Source organism: Panthera onca, chromosome D3 (genome assembly GCF_046562875.1).
Source record: "Panthera onca isolate mPanOnc1 chromosome D3, mPanOnc1 haplotype 2, whole genome shotgun sequence".
Taxonomy (NCBI): domain Eukaryota; kingdom Metazoa; phylum Chordata; class Mammalia; order Carnivora; family Felidae; genus Panthera; species Panthera onca.
In genome coordinates this window covers 11940939-11958461 of record NC_138350.1, presented here as the reverse complement: position 1 = coordinate 11958461, position 17523 = coordinate 11940939, and the positions used below count along the sequence as shown (strand labels likewise).

Here is a 17523-nt window from a genome sequence, read left to right as displayed (position 1 = left end):
CACATTCTATTTTTCTCAGAAATTTTCATGAATTATTTTATCAGTAACTTCCTCTTTTTTCATTTTGTGTATTTTTTCTTTCTGATAGCTCTTGTATTTGGTTTTGAACTTCCTGTGCTGCTCCTCTAATTTTATCTCCCCCACCCTCCCTACTTTTCAATTTGTGTATTTGCTTTACTTTTTGGGATATTTCATAAACTTTATCTTCCAGCCCTTCTATTGAGTTTTCTCATTTTTGGCATCATTAATTAAAAATTTTCAAGAGCTCTTTTTTAGTTTTCTGAGATAGTCTACAGGTCTTTTATTTATTTATTTATTTATTTTTATTTTAAGTTTATTTGTTTTTTTTAAATGCTTATTTATTTGGAGAGAGAGACAGCACAAGTGGGGGAGGGACAGAGAGAGAGACACACACACGCACACACAGAATCCGACGCAGGCTGCAGGCCCTGAGCTGTCAGCCCAGAGGCTGATATGGGGCTCGAACCCACGAACTGCGAGATCGTGACCTGATCTGAAACGAAGAGTCGGATACTTAAGCGACAGAGCCACCCAGGCGCCCTCAAATAGTGCAACCATTACATGGCGTGAGATCAAGCCCCATGTTGGGCTCTGCGCTGACAGTGTGGAGCCTGCTTGGGATTCTCTCTCCCCTTCACTCTCTGCCCCTCCCCCACTCGTGTTTGTGCAAGTGCTCACTGTCTCAAATAAGTATTTTAAAAATGGCAGCACTATTTTATCTCTTTGAGAATATTAATAATGGATTAGAATTTTTGTTCTTCTCCCAGTCTAGTCTGTTTCCTTCAAGTTACTTTTCTGTTTGTGTCTGTTTCTTTTTGTCTGTCATTCCTCCATATTTTTCCTCAACTCTTTAGTAATTCTGGGTTGTCCGTGCTTAGGAGTGGTGGACTGAAAAACTGCTTGGAAGTTGAGTATGCGAGTGACATTTACTGTGCACTTCACTGATCTGGGTGGGCTCTTTAGTTGGGGGAACCTCTCTTGTCAGTATTTTGAGGTCTTTTCTGTTGAGCTGGTTAGATTTCCCAAAGAAGATTTCCAGACGCCCTTTCTCTCTAGGCGATGAAAGACCGGTTGCCAGCTTTCTGGGTGCTGAGAGGGAAATGGGAGAGGGTGGTTTTTTACTTTTATTTTGTACATGTTCACTGTTTTCACTCTGGTTCCCTGCCTTCAGTTGTGCCTGTGTCCCTCAGTGCAGATACTCTCTGTTTTTACTGGCCACAGAGAATACCCTTCCAGTTGTTCGATGGGGTAAAAAGAGCAGTGGGGAGGGTACCTGAGTGCCTGAGTTCTTGAGTGCCTTCTAAGCAGGCCTTCAGCCACTTTTCCTTATTTCATCTCCTTTCTGCCTTTTAACCCTCCATCCAAAGATAACTGTATTGTTAACTCCTGAGTCTGAGGGGATTCTGTGTATATTGGGTTTTATCTGCCCTTTCTCCATAGCTAGGATTCAGTTTTTTTAGACATTATAAATTTCTTTACCTCTTGAGCATCTGCTTCTTAGCTTTCAAAATCTTGATGCTCTCATCTTCTCTTCTGCCTACCATTGTGATGTTATGATTTAAGGGAAAAACAAAACAAACATTCTTGACTGGTGTTTTAGAGGAGCTTAAGAGAGCAAAAGCAGATGTGTCTGTTTACCCTGGTGTTTTTACCTGGAGCTGATTAGTTGTGTTTTTACAGAAGTTTTCTATTATTCCTGATTTTTTTCCTTTCTCTGACTCAAGTTGAGGGATGATTTAATATGTTTGCTGTATTTTCCTGATCTTCTAGAGTAGTAACCCTATCATGGGAGGTTGTGAGGTGAGGCAGATTTGGAATTTTCTCGTACACCCATGTTAGCCCCAGATAATCACAGCTGCCTTTTCTACACACCATCCTAGAATCCTGCTCAAGATTGGTATTAAGGTAATTGTTCTGTAGTTTGAGAAGTCTCTCTTTTACCTGTTTCTTGAAAATTCAGATCTTCTGGCAGCTCTCCTATTCATACGGATCATTCTAAGGCATATAATTAAGGGTTCAGTCTCATCTACAAGTTGCCTTTGTAAGTGGGATGTAATTAGCCTGGGCCAGGAGACTTGAACTCATTTATAGTATCTAGGTCAACCATATCGCTTTACAGGTCAGGAAGCTGTGCTGCCCTGAGATGGGAGTAGATTTCCTAGTATCATACAGGTAAATAGTTAAAAAACTAGGACTTGAACCTAGATCTTCTGACCTCCAGCCAGTGTTTCTTCTGTGGTACTATACCTCCCTGAGTTCATTCATAACCAAGTCCTGTTCCTTCGACTCTGTTCGGTGACTGCTGAATACAGCTTCAACCCTGAGGAGCCACACTGCAAGTATATACTTGTTAGTCATGTGGGTTCTAATTGCAATGGGTCAGTGCAAATAAATGACTTCCTTTGGGAGAATTTATCAGCTCATTTCCTATGTATTGTGTCTAAAGAATAGCACATTAAGAATCAATATAAATTTTCTTTAAATACATTCATGCTGTTAGAAACTGCATTTATCCCGATTCTGTTGTAATCTATTTAATTCCAACCATTCTGAACTGACTATAGTGGCCTAAACAGAAGGCCACGGGAGCCTCTGCCAGTTAAGTTCAATTTTCTGAGGACCTTGACTACCTGTTCAACAGATGCCAGCCATTGAGGAGAAAATTTCCCTCCCGTCTTTCTTGCTATTATTAGAATAGTTATTTTCTTGGCTTGTTGTACATACCCTCTAAAAATTAGCTTGTGTAGATACAGTCTTATAGTGGTAACATGTAAAAGAAGGCATATAATTATCTGAGTGAAATAAAAAAAGTCTCTTCTATTCATGGGAGGTGTGTGGGCTCTCTTGTACTAGTTTTCTTAATACCTCAGGAAGACTAAAGAAAGATTCATGAACTTTCTTAAATTAGAAAGTATGGCCATGAGCTCTTGCCATTGCTAAATTGAGTTGATGACAGTTTCTTTGTACTATTTTATAATCCTCTAGGGCTAATTTTTACCATTAGCCTTAAGAAGCAGCATGGCAGAGTGGGAAAGAATTTATGCCTTAAATTCGGTTATGCTTTGAATCCATTTATATTTGGGATCTGCCATTTGCTGCCTGTGTAGTTTTGGGAGAATTATTTAACCTTCTGAGTCCTAATTTCTTTACCTGTTTGTTTGTGAAGGTTAGAAATTCTGTGTGAAGACCCTGCTGTGGTGCCTGTTGTGAAATAGGTGATGCATCAGTGCACAAAGTTGGGGTTGTTATTATATACACGTGCGTGCTGGGTTTTTTCCTTGTATATTTTAATTCCATCTTTTGGATTCCATCTTTTAAAAACCATGTAATTTTAAACTTAAATATGATTATGGATTGTTTGTCAGTGACAAATACTGCATTTTTGGATAATTTGCATCTAGAAATATTTCATATGGTTGCTTCACAATTTTGGAATCATTAGATAAAGGATTTTGAGGCTTGGAAATCTGTACTTGTGTCAGAAATTGGGTCAATAGTAGTTGGTGTGGAATTGATTTTTAACTATAAACATGATCATGGTATATGAGGCTGTGTATTAGTCTAATTGAATATACATCCATGATAGGATTTTTTTTTTGGACAGTATTTCAGTATTACGGAGTTGTATTTCCTTTTTTTTTTTTTTTTAATTTTTTAATGTTTATTCATTTTTGAGCAACAGAGAGAGTGCAAGCGCTGGAGGGGCAGAGAGAGAGAGAGGGAGACAGAGAATCCAAAGCAGGTTCCAGGCTCTGACCTATCAGCACAGAGCCTGACCTGGGGCTTGAACCCACAAACCATGAGATCATAATCTGAGACCAAGTTGGATCATTAACGGACCGAGCCCCCCAGGCACTCCTCCTCTCCCTCTCCCCCTCCCCCTCCCCTCCCCTCCCCTTATTTATTTTGAGAGAAAGCATATGTGTGCATGAGTGGGGGAAGGGCAGAGAGAGGGAGAGAGAAGCTGAGAGAGAGAATCCCAAGCAGGCTCTGCGCTGACAGCAGGGCTAGAACCCACGAACCGTGAGATCATGATCTGAGCCGAAATCAAGAATTGGACGCTTAACTGACTGAGCCACCCAGGTGCCCCTGAGTTGTCTTCCCTCTTATCAAACATTAATTAATTCAAAATTTAAAGCTAAGCCTTTGCACATTCCCTTTATACTTAGTTATCTCGGTTAGGCTTAAATGGTGTTTCATTGTTAGATTTTTCAGTGAAGACTGGTATAATGATATTTAATTTTAGCTTTAAGGTAACGAACGAAATTGTTTTAAGATAATGGGACATTTTTCAGTTTTTCTGGTTGAATTAGTTATGAAGTGATTAAGTTGGTAGCTCTGTTGTTGTATCACTTGCATTTGTGTTATATCACTTGCTAGAACAACTCCATAAAGAATATAGAGCAGGCGGCAGCGGCTTCCCTTTATCACTGAGACCAGAGAAGCACTGATAGGAAGTTAGTGGAAGTGCTGGGATTAGGAAATCATTCTCCTGAATCAAAGCCAAATATTTTGTTTGCTGAACCATGCCGGATGTTACAGGTGAAAGTATTCTAGTGAATAAATTGCCGTTCATAGATTTCTTGGGGACTGCCTCACCTGATGTTTCAATCTCTGATATATCTTAATTTTCTAACCTTTTAAATATAGTTAATGTACATATTAGGGATTTATATTTATTGGTATCTTTTGTCTCCCCCGCCAACCCCCAGATCCTTGGGGACAGAACATGAGCTTAGGTGCTTATGAGAAAAATTAGTCTTTTACTTAACTTTTCTGATTTCAACTGCCTCTTAAGTCTTTTTATTTAGTTTACTTCTTTGACCTTTATTTAAAAATTGATGTTAGGCTTTCTGTTTTAAACACACACATACGTACACATTGATTTCATTCGAAGAAATAAAGAGATTTGTATGCGAGAAAAATGCACAAAAGATCTGAACAAACAACTCAAGGAGAAATACTACTGTCATTACTAGTAATGATAGTGATATCATTTATATTTTTTGCCATATGCCAGGCATCTTCCTAAGTATATACATACTGACTCATTTAATCAACTCTGTAAATACTGTTATCCTGATTTTACTGGTAAGACAACAGAGAGACAAAGGTTAAGTAACTTGCTAAGACTTGCTACTTACAGCTAGTGAGTGTAGGGCTGGTATTCAAACCCAGGAAGGCAGGCCCCAGATTATATTTATGATTAAATATATGATAATGATTCCCTCTGAACTGAAAAAGGACTACATATTAGTACAGGGACATACCATTCTATTGAATTGGCAGGTATTTAAGAAGATACGCAATTTGGGAGGAGGTTATTTGTATTAGTGGGACTACTAATTGAAAAACTGTATGGTAGCACTCATCCATGAGTCTTAAAATATTCATATTCTTTGGTAATTCTACATCAAGCAGTCTCTCTTAAGAAAGTCATCTGGAAAATAACAGTATGCAAGGGTGTTTACCAGTTATAACAGTGAAAATGAAAGTTTGTCTAATTATTACGGGATAAATTATGTTTTCTCCAGTGAATACATACGTATTATACAAACATTAAAAACTGTTTTAAAAACAATTTTTTAAATGTTTATTTTTGAGAGAGAGAGAGAGAGAGACAGAGCATGAGCAGGGAGGGGCAGAGAGAGGGAGACACAGAATCCGAAGCAGACCCCAGGCTCTGAGCTGTCAGCACAGAGCCTGACGTGGGGTTCGAACTCACAAGACGTGAGATCATGACCTGAACGGAAGTCAGATGCCCAACTGACTGAGCCACCCACGTGCCCCTAAAAACTGTTTTGAAGAATAATTTATATATATATGTAAATATAGTAATTTATATATATATAATTTTATATATATAAATATAGTAAGTCAAAAAGCAGGATATAAAGCCATGGTAATATGGTTCTAAATTAAAAACTATGTACAGAAAAACAGGAAGAACATACATTAAGATACTAATAATTATTTCTGATGTGATTATGGAAAATATTCCTGGTGGTATTATTTTTAAAATTATTATTACTATTTTTAATGTTTATTTTTGAGAGAGAGAGAGACAGAGTGTGAGCAGGAGAGGGTCAGAGAGAGAGGGACACACAGAATCTGAAGCAGGCTCCAGGCTCCAAGCTATCAGCACAGTGCCTGATGGGGGGCTTGAACTCACGAACGGTGAGATCAAACCTGAGCCGAAATTGGATGCTTAACTGACTGAGCCACCCAGGTGCCCCTCCTGGTGTGATTATTTTACTTTTAATTTATATTATTTATTTTTGAACTTACTGCATTGTCCATGTAGTACTTTCATACTAAGAAAACAAAGTGGCATAAAGGGGAAAGCATAAATGATGCTTTTACCAAGAATATTCATTAGAGATTGGATTTGCATATCTCACAATGTGAAGGGGGGTAAGTCACTGAATGCCAGACAGTTTTAATTTGGACATTATTATATTTGGAACAATTTTTTTTGAAGTGACGCATTTTATGGGATTGAATAAAATTGATATTTTTTTCTTAAATGTGTTTCGTTCATTATGGTGATTGATTGTTTCGGCACTTTAAATTTGTTTCAGTTATGTTAGCAGGAGATACTGTTTTTTTCTATCTTATACTTGATTTTTGAAAAACAACTGACAAAAATTGACTTGGTGGCGGTGGGGAGGGAAGATGAGTGGGTAAGGATTGAATGCAAGGGACACATGGAGTCTTTTGTGCAGAATGATGTTATGAATCCCTTTTATCACCAGTTTTGAATATATAGTTGTAGTTTATAGCTGTTTAAATAAGGAATTCAGCTTCTGTTTGTGTTGAACCATCTTTGAGTTTTAGCTGCTTAGCCCCCTCTAAGATTTAAGAAATTTTAAAATACAAATGTAGGTAATAGGATAAAGACCCGGGTTCTGCTTGCAGCTGGTTTAGTTTCCATGTTTTAAAATGTGTTTGGAAGACAAAAGACAAAAACATGAATAAATTGCTGATAACTTTGCATCAGTTTTGTTAGTAGCTTGCTTTGGTGTTAATGATGAAGCACTATGATGCTGCATGATAACTGCTTTCTTGATTAAGAAAGATTGAAACTAGCTTCTGGATGGGAAGGAATTGAGGAAATTCTTTGAAAAAAACGATTTCAGTTTTATGAACTTATTTTTTAAACTCTTACCTGATTTATTCTTTTTTTTAAATGTTTATTTATTTATTTTGTGTGAGAGAGAGAGTGAGCATGCATGTGTGTGCGAGTGGGGTAGAGACAGGGAGAGCGAGAATCCCAAGCAGGCTCTGCACCATCAGCACAGACAAGGACATGGGGCTTGGTCTCATGAACGGTGAGATCACGATCTGAGCCGAAATAAAGAATCGGATGCTTAACTTACGGAGCCACCTAGACTTCCCTCTTACCTGATTTCTAAATATAATTTATGAATCAAATAAGAAATAATAGAAAATAGCTTTTATATGTAAGGACTTTATAGTACATTCTGGGTAAAAATGGTTCAACCGGAAATAATAATCATTTGTTTGTGGTGATTTGGTATTTAATATGAGGAGCCATGTAGAAATCTTGATATAAAAAAATGAAGTTTTGAGGCACCTGGGTGGCTCAGTCGGTTAAGCGTCCGACTTCGGCTCAGGTCATGATCTCATGGTCTGTGAGTTCGAGCCCTGCGTCGGGTTCTGTGCAGACAGCTCGGAGCCTGGAGCTTGCTTCGGGTTCTGTGTCTCCCTGTCTCTCTGCCCCTCCCCTGCTCATGCTCTGTCTCTCTCACTCTCAAAAATGAATAAATGTTAAAAAATATTTAAAAAATGAATTTTTTCTCCCTTTAAAAATCAAGGAGGATTGACAAACATTTTTCAGTGAGAGAACTCTTAGGTGAAGTATAGTGACAATATTTATTTTAGCAGATTTGCTTATCTGTAATGGAAGCCTGTTTTTAAGTGTTCTGTAAGTAAAAAGAAATATCAAAACCATTGTAATTTTCTTGTCTTTTTCCAGGCTGAACTCACGGGAATCAAATGGCGTAGGTACAATTTTGGAGGGCATGGGGACTGTGGACCCATAATTTCAGCCCCAGCCCAAGATGATCCAATCCTGTTAAGTTTCATCCGCTGTTTGCAAGCCAACTTGCTGTGTGTATGGCGTCGTGATGTCAAACCAGATTGCAAAGAGTTATGGATTTTCTGGTGGGGAGACGAACCCAACCTAGTGGGTGTAATACATCATGAACTGCAGGGTAAGATTTTGTTTTTTCTTAAAAACTGTTACCATCGTGTGTGTGTGTGTGTGTGTATAAAATTATAATTATTTAACAGTAGTAAGTTTCAAAAAGAATTTATTAAAACTTGCTGAGAAAAATTCAAGTGTTTAATGGGTATGTCTCTTGAAAGGAATATCCTCACTCTTACTCCTCTTCTTTCTACTTCTGTTATTTTTTTCAAATTTGCTTGTTGTTTCCCAGTCATGCTAGGAACCAGAACCTGTGAGCCACTGTTACTAAAGGAAAATACTGTGTCCCCTGGGTGTTTTGGGGTGGAACAAGGCTAAGATCCACTGTTTTAAAATGATAGTGAGTTGTGAGTAATTAGCAAGTCTGTGAAATGAACAGAATTGTTTTTTCTTGAACTGTGGCTGTTGTGGTTCATTACCAGCTGAACACTGATGGAAAGTTGTAAAGTGATAATAAAAGTTAGTACAAGCCTTATTGGAAAAGATTATGAGATGACATTGGATAGTATTTTGTAGAAAGATTAAATAATCTGATCTGATTTTGAGGTAGCAAGTTTTCCTTTGTTTTGTTCCTGCTTTTTATATAATTAGGTGATTCCAGGAAATACTTGCTCTCCAATGTTGTCTAATTTTTAACTTCAGATTATATCTGATATGTGGAAACTTTGAATTAATCTAAGAGTTTCATTACTCTAAGCTATTTTTTGTATTTATTGTAGATTTATAACCAGGGGAAATTTTATCAATATTCTTTGAATGTCGGTAAAGTTTTTTTACTTCTTTACCTAAATGTTTCCATTTAGTATGCTAAATAATTTTTCTAAATCAAGATTAATTACAATCTTTAGGCTAGTGCATTAACCCTTTTTGACTTAACTCTCCTAGAGCCAACTTTAATTATGTCCAAACTACTCTATATTTTGTTAGTTTGTGGTTGAAAAAGTTCAGATAATGTTTGAAATGTTTTGTTAGTTGATATATTTAGTGTTTTTTTTTTTTAAAGGAAAGAGTAAAATTAACTTTAATGTGTACTTGAGGTTCTATTCTAAGGTGTCTGAATATGGCTAAAGAATTTTCCTGCCAAGTTTTGTTTGATATCTTCCTAGCTTTTCTTTGCAACCATTTTTTTTTTTTTTTAAATCTGTGATATCCTTTGCCACAACAGCCAGAGGGCAGTAAACCACAGTGGACTAATTGAGCTGTTTACCTTATGGTCCATTTGTCTATTCAACATGAACCTTTCTCCCTGTAGTTTTTAGAATGTTTGGTTTATAAATAAAAGAACCCAGTCTGGGTAGGATTGCTTACTTAGCTGGTTAATCAGCAGAATCTTAGAACTTACATACATATCAAAGCTTATTTTAGGTAGTTAGCAATGAACTCAGGTAAAATTAGTTGAATTAGTTTAATCCACATCTGGATTCCATTTATCAGACTTTTTAAAATAAGATACCCCAGAAGATAATTATAGCATTTATATTTGTTCGTTTAAATATCAAAACATATAGTTTTGTTATAAAATTTTTTTATACATGTGGTAGAGGAATATAACATTTTTGTTTCTTTATCCTTTATTTCTTATGTTTACTTCTGATTTTTAATGTCCTTCAGTTTCTCTACTCTGTATTGATAGCTTATGTCTGAACTTCTTGGTCTGGTATTTATTTGTTAGCAGCACAAATTATCATTTTATAATAGTGATGAAACCAAACCCAACTGTTAATTAGGCTTATTTACTTCATGTATGGAGTAAAGCTGTTTGTCCATACCAACAAAGCACATGATCAGTGTTCTTAGAAATAACAAGTTACTGTGTTATTTCTCATGGGCTCTGTTACTGAGTTAACAAAAAGATGTAGGCTATCTAAAATTTTCATAGTTGTTTTAGATCGCACATGTATTTATTTCATTGATTAATTAAATATCTTTTTGGACTGAGAACAAACTGAGGGTTGATGGGGGGTGGGAGGGAGGGGAGGGTGGGTGATGGGTATTGAGGAGGGCACCTTTTGGGATGAGCACTGGGTGTTGTATGGAAACCAATTTGACAATAAATTTCATATATTGAAAAAAATATCTTTTTGGTAAAGAATTAAGCAAAGATTGACTTCTGTTTATAAACTTTTTTATAAATCACAGTAATACTACATTTTAATTAAAAAATTAGGAAAACAGAACTGTCAGATGAAGAGAATAAAAATCCCGAAGTCTAAAACAGTTGTAATATTTGGTATTTTTATGTATAAGTGAAATTGGTATCATACTGTTTTGTAACTCCGTCTTTTTCACTTTACAATGTATTGTGAATGTTTTCTCATGAGAATGATTATTTTTTATTTTTATTTTCTAACCTATTGAGTCTGAAAACAGTATAAACTTTATTCTCTTACTTGCTACCAGGAAAGTATGACAGTGATGGAATAGTCATAACTTTGTTAAGTACATTTATTCTTTTTGATATGTTGAATTGGGGAAGGTTTTTAGATGAAAGCATGTGAAGTGTCCATCCCATAGGTAAAAGTGGTTGAAAAGGGGACTTTTATGTGGTTCAACCTAATTTTAGAAAATATTTGAAACTTAATTAGAAAAATGAGTGGCATAAGGACAACTTTATTTCAAGTGAGGGAGAATATGAGACGTAGAGTGGTCATGAGAAAAAGGTACAAAGGAAATATTTTAATTGGTAGTCATACAAATTGAAGATATTTTGGAATCGTTTTGTTCTTTTTTATTTAAAATTTTTAAAAATGTTTTTTATTTATTTTTGAGAGAGAGAATATGAGCAGGGGAGGTGTAGAGAGAGAGGGAGACATAGAATCCAAAGCAGGCTCCAGGCTTGGAGCTGTCAGCATAGAGCTCGACGCGGGGCTCAAACTTGTGAACTGCAAGATCATGACCTGAGCCAAAGTCAGATGCTCAACCGACCGAGCCACCCAGGAGCCCCTGTGTTGTTCTTTTCTCATATGTAAGAGTCATTTCATATGTATTTCATAAAATACATTTTAACAGAGCCCTATAATATTAAGCACGATGGTATCATTATCGTAACATTGTCTTTTCTTTTTTTAAAAAATTTTATGTATTTTGAGAGAGCGCGCATGAGTGAGGGGGGGCACAGAGAGCGGGAGAGAGAGAGAGAGAGAGAGAGAGAGAGAGAGAGAGAGAGAGAGAGAAAATCCCAAGCAGGCCCCATGCGGACAGTGCTCGAACTCACGAACCGTGAGATCATGACCTGGGCTGAAACCAAGAGTCAGATGCTTAAACAACTGAGCCACCTAGGTGCCCCAGTATTTTCTTTTTATAGGGACATTTTATTGTTTCTGCAGATGCTTTTTAATTTTTTTATTTGGTAGTTCCCTTTGTCTTTACAGTGTACTCGAAAGAGCATACTACTAAGAGACCTCACAGTGCAATACAGCACTAAAGCAAGCATTTTTGGTTGATTGTATAAAGTGTTCCCATAGAGAATAATCCTGCAGGATTGACACACAGGTTAACTTTAAAATATTAGATGTTTTATTTAAATGCTTGAAGTAACTATGAAATAGTTGGAGAGAACACTAAAACACATTTATAGCCTATCCTGTCACTTGGATAAACACTTTTGGGCCCTTATCTGGGGAATTGCTGTTTTTAGTGTATGGCATAGTGGTTCAGAACATGGGCTAGATTTGAATCCCTGCTCAGTCACTTGCTAGTTGTGTATTGTTGGTCAAGTACATCATCATTGCCTCAGCTTTCCTCACTGTAAATTGGGTTATAAGGATAACAAAAGTTAAATTACTGAGAACAGCACAGAGAACAGTTAGCCTAAAGACAGTTAACCCATACATCAAACTTCAAATATTTTGACATTTGTTAATGTTTTATTTATGTACTTATTTATTTTATTTTTTGAGAGAGAGAGAGAGAGAGAGAGAGAGAGAGAGAGAGAGAGACAGAGACAGGTCATGAGCAGGGGAGGGGCAGAGAGAGAGGGAGACACAGAATCAGAAGCAGGCCCAGCCTCCGAGCCATCAGCCCAGAGCCCAACGCGGGGCTCGAAGTCACGGACCGCGAGATCGTGACCTGAGTCGAAGTCGGACGCTTAACCGACTGAGCCACCCAGGCGCCCCTATTTTGATATTTTTAAAATGATTCTTCTGTAGAGCATTCAGCGCTTGCTAATGGACCTCAACTAGTAACTTTTAAAGTATACTTAAGGTTGGAGTAATTCTATTTTTGATTTTAAGTTTTAATATTTGGGTGGAATAACTTAGAATAATAAAACTTTATAAAGTGTTAGAGCAGTGAGGATATCCCTCCCTGTACATATGAAAATTGTCTAGGGGCGCCTGAGTGGCTTGGTCGGTTGAGTGGCTGACTTGATTTCGCCTCAGGTCGTGGGATTGAGCCCTGTGTCCGGCTCTGTGCTAAGTGTGGAGCCTACTTAGGATTCCCTCCCTCTGCCCATCTCCCCTGTTCGTGCTCGCGCTCTCTCTCTCTCTGTCTCTCTCTCCCCCCCGCTCAAATAATAATCAAAATTACCTAGATTCCTATACACAGAGTTTCATAATAAACCTTAAATTGCATTACGAAGAGATCCGAACTTTAAGGTGTGACTCTTGGATCTCTGTAAGGTAGGTTTGTAACTTTACTGCCATCTCCACACAATGGTGTTGAATTAGGGCACTGGCTGAACACAAATATGTGTATATCCTTCCCTGTGGCCATACTCAAGTACCTGTATCAGTGGGTCCCGCTGTAGGGTTTTGATGTAATCTCTACCCTTGATAAGTGTAGAGTTTGAAAAGGGCATAAGACAAGCACACACATATGCATATTGCAGAGAAACACTGTAAGTACATGTAAGAGAAATGTAGTAGATTACTTTCCCAATGGGCAAACCGTTTCAGGACCATTGCACAAGTGTTTTATAAACTTACAGCAGAAACACTGTGAGCCCTAGTGCTAAGGGTTGATAACCTTCTTGGTTTCTCATCTGTTTATTGAACTTCTAACCTTAGGCAAGAGTTGTGATCAGCCCTGGATATGTAAAATGAGTCCTTATCTTTAAGGAGCTCACGGTGTTATTGGGGAATTAGTGAGGTGAATCCATAATTATGCTGTGACAAAGTAAGCTGTAAATGATTAAGTTATAGAATCTTGCAGAAGCATCACATTCAGTCTTGGGGAACAGAGGATAGGGAGATGATGGGAAGCCCAGAGGCTTCAGGTGTGTCTTATTGGGTAAGAAGGAGCTATCTAGGTCGGGATGGACCTTGTCGCAATCAGAAGTAGCAGCCTGTACAAAGGGCGGCCTGCCAGCAGTGAACAAATGGTGTGAAGGGCAGGTTTGTCTGGAACTTAGGCTATTTGTGAAATAGTCAGGAGAGACTGAGAGCCTGGGCAGGTGGGCCATAATGTGGAATGCACTGGAGAAAGGAAGACGAATTTGCATTGAATTTGATAGATTTTGAGGAATTGTTGGAGGTTTCTCATCAGGAAAGAGACATAATTAGGAAGATTATGTATAAGATGGATATGAGCAGGAAGGCAATAATGTAAGAAATTATTTTATTCTAAATTGAGCTATGAACTTAACCCTTGTATTTAGTTTGAGGTACAGATTTATTTAAATTAAAAAATACCGGTGATTACATACTGAACTGTATGTTAATAGTCCTTGCCAATTTTATTTTATTATACCTTTGCTGTTTTTGCTTGGCTAAATTCTTTTCTACATTTTCAATTTGAATTTTAGAGATTAATATAATGTAATATTTTCCTAATCTGCTAGACAAATTATTTATAAATACCATCTTCTGGCTGTTTCATTGCCTATTAGTTGGTGGTTGGAAAGACACGCTCTCTTGAAACCCCAAAATGGTAAACAGGGCAAATACAGACTTCTACGAACTGAAGATAACTTAACCCAAAGCTTAAGAGTACCTGGTCCAGGGGGTGCCTGGGTGGTTCACTTGGTTGATCATGACTTTGGCTCAGGTCATGATCTCATGGTTCATGGGTTCGAGCCTGTGTTGGGCTCTCTGCTGACAGCTTGGAGCCTGGAGCCTGCCTGGATTCTGGGTCTCCCTCTGCCTCCGCCCCTTCCCCACTTGCGTTCTTTCTCTCTCTCAAAAATAAACGTTAAAAAAAAAAAAGTCCCTGGACAAGTATTCTGTATGGCCTAGTATGTGCTAAGTGATGCTTGTTGAATGAAACCCATCTTATATAGTTCTAACATAGCATAGTATTGTACTCTTAGGAGGTTAACTTACAATAAATACACCTAAAGTTTTAAACAATTTAATATTGTGAGGAGATTGAAACCTAATTAAAAGTAAGGCATTAAATATCCATTTTATTTTATATATGTTCTATAAAGAAACTTGTCTATAAATATGCACTGTCTATAATTTTAAAATTGATCTGCTCTCCCTTTTCTTTTTGATTATTACTAGATAGACAAATATACATCTATACACCTGTCTACCTCTAAAGAATCCTATTGGAAGCCTTAGCAATTGGCTTTACTGTCAGTGTAGGGGCAGATTGGCAGTTGTTACCTTCACTGTTGCATTTATAGTCGTAAGTATCTTTTTTATTTTTCATAAAATAAAACGTTTTTCATAGTGCTGCCACCTATGCCAGGAGATGTGGACACTTGAAAAAAGAGCATTAGACATTAGAGAGCTAGAAAAAGGGGATCTGGTTTTCTGACATTGGCCAGTGTAAGATAATTTAAGACAACTTTAATACTGTTTTATATTCCACTGCACTGATGACAGGTCTCTGGGGACAAGCGGGCATTTTGTAAGGATGAGGGAGGCTGAGAGGTGAGAATGGAGAGTCAGCTTGCTGGTATTCTCATCTGTATACTTCGACTATAACGTACAATCTCAAATGATGGGATTGATAAAGCCTTTGTTCAGCAATTTCCAATACAGAACCTGATTCCCTCTGTGCTTTTCATTTTGAAAAGTATTTACAGACATGAAGACAAAGTTTTTTTCTGGCTAAACCATGTGAAGGTAATACCTAGTAGTCCTGAACCTTTACCCTTAAGCACTTCATCATGTAACTTCTATGAAAATGTAGGACATTTTCATTGTATTGATGTAATTTGAAGGCAACACTTCAGTTGTCCTGTCAAATTTTTCATAATCTGAATTTGTCTGATTGTTTCTTCATGATTAGATCCAGGTTAAACATTTTTGGCAAGAATATTGAGTTAGGTGATAAGTACTTCTGTGACATCACATCAGAGGCATATCATGTTCATCTGTTCCAATATTGATCCTTTGATGTTTGATTACTTTGTTAAGATAGCGTCCACCAGATTTTTCCTGTGTAAAGATACCTTTTTCTTTTTGTAATTATTGGTGAATTTGGGGCAAAACTCTGATACTGTGAATATCCTTTGCCCTAACAGCTTTTCAATCTGGTTTGAGGAAAAACCTAACTTTGAGCTATTTAAAAATAACAGAGATCCAAAGAAGACTACATTCTTTTTTTTTTTCAAGTTTATTTATCTATTTTGAGAGAGAGAGAGAGCGAGCGAGCGAGCAAGCAAGCTCTAGTGGGAGAAGGGCAGAGAGAGCGAGGGAGAGATCCCAAGCAGGCTCTGCACTGTTGGCGTGGAGCCTGATGCGGGGCTTGGACTCATTACCTGCAAGATCTTCAGCTGAGCTGAAGTTGGATGCTTAACTGACTGAGCCACCCAGGCACCCAAAGACTACATTCTTAGGTAACAGAAAAGGTAAGGGGACAGAGAAGAGAAGGAAGAAAAGAATCGAAGATCTAACCAAGGCAGATTATGATGGTAGAATCAAACTCTGAATAGCCTTATTGCTTATCATACTAAAAAGAAAAGTATTGACATTGAATTTTCTAAAATCATAAGCAATAAAGTATATAGGAATTTATTACTACGTATCTTATAGTCTGAATTTTCAGTTGAATTTTGATTTATGGTTATCTTTGAGAAAATGAAATAATTTTAGTTAACATTGTGAATGGCTTTATTCTTTTTTTTTTTAATTAAAAAAATTTTTTTAGGGGCACCTGGGTAGGTTAGTTGGTTAAGTGTCTGACTTCAGCTCAGGTCACAGTCTCACAGTTCTTGGGTTTGAGCCCCACATCTGGCTCTGTGCTGACAGCTCAGAGCCTGGAGTGTGCTTGGGATTCTGTGTCTCCCTCTCTCTCTGCCCCTCCCTCGCTCAGCTGTGTCTCTGTCTCTCAAAAATGAATAAATGTTGAAAAAGTTAAAAAAAATTTTTTTAGGGGTACCTGGGTGGCTCAGTAGGTTGAATGTCTGACTTCGGTTCAGGTCACGGTCTCACATTTCATGGGTTCGAGCCCCGCGTCAGGCTCTGTGCTGACAGCTTAGAGCCTGGAGCCTGCCTTGGATTCTGTGTCTCCCTCGCTCTCTGTTCATCACCGTGCTTATGCGCATTCTCTCTCTCTCTCTCTCTCTCTCTCTCTCTCTCTCTCTCACACACACACACAAAAATAAACATTAAAAAATTTTTCTTACAATGTTTTTCTTATAAAATAAAATATTTGAGAGAGAGACAAAGCACGAGCAGTGAGAGGGACAGAGAGAGAGGCAGACAGAATCTGAAGCAGGCTCCAGGCTCTGAGCTGTCAAGCACAGAGCCCTATGGGAAACTTGAACTTGTGAACTGTGAGTGAGATCATGACCCAAGCTGAAGTCAGACGCGCAACCAACTGAGCCACCCAGGAGCCCCGTTAAATAACTTTATTCTTAATTGAAATGAAAAATTTTGCTTTTTGGGAAAATAGTGACCCTTTTACATATAAAATTGGCAGGAATGAAATTATTTGGGTTTATTTTCAAGTATATGATTCCGGTGATTTTGAAAACAGGTGAAATTTTTTTGCATCATTCTGGATTTGTAGTATTTTACATACCAACATCTATATGGAGATTTTATTACATGGCATTATACTTCTTGACCACAGTGCACCTGAAAAGTAAATTTTAGTTTAACTTTTGTATCTGTTTCCTATCTGTTATTATGTACATAGTAGTAGAATACATTTGTATGTTATGAGAAACAGCACTTTTAGTGAAAGCACGTAATCAGTGGGAACTGGTGGTAGCTAGTTCTAGATAGTTTATGAAGTAAGTATTTCTTGTTTTCACTGGATCTAAATTATTCAAGTCTTGATATAAAATTTCTGACTTTTAAACTAATTATAGTGTGTTCTGTTTTCTTATGTTTATTTTTAAAAGAATTTGTTTGCTAAAGCTATAGAATAGTAAT

At 37.4% G+C, this 17523-nt stretch overlaps 1 protein-coding gene across 2 annotated transcripts in view; it reads left to right on the top strand.

The window, feature by feature from the left end:
- MED13L (mediator complex subunit 13L) overlaps positions 1–17523 on the top strand; it is a 302742-nt gene that overhangs the window by 27932 nt on the left and 257287 nt on the right. For both annotated transcript variants that reach the window (XM_078435759.2, XM_078435758.2), the window contains exon 2: positions 8021–8258. In XM_078435759.2, the coding sequence (XP_078291885.1) occupies positions 8021–8258 (238 nt within the window). The remainder of the gene's footprint in view (positions 1–8020; positions 8259–17523) is intronic.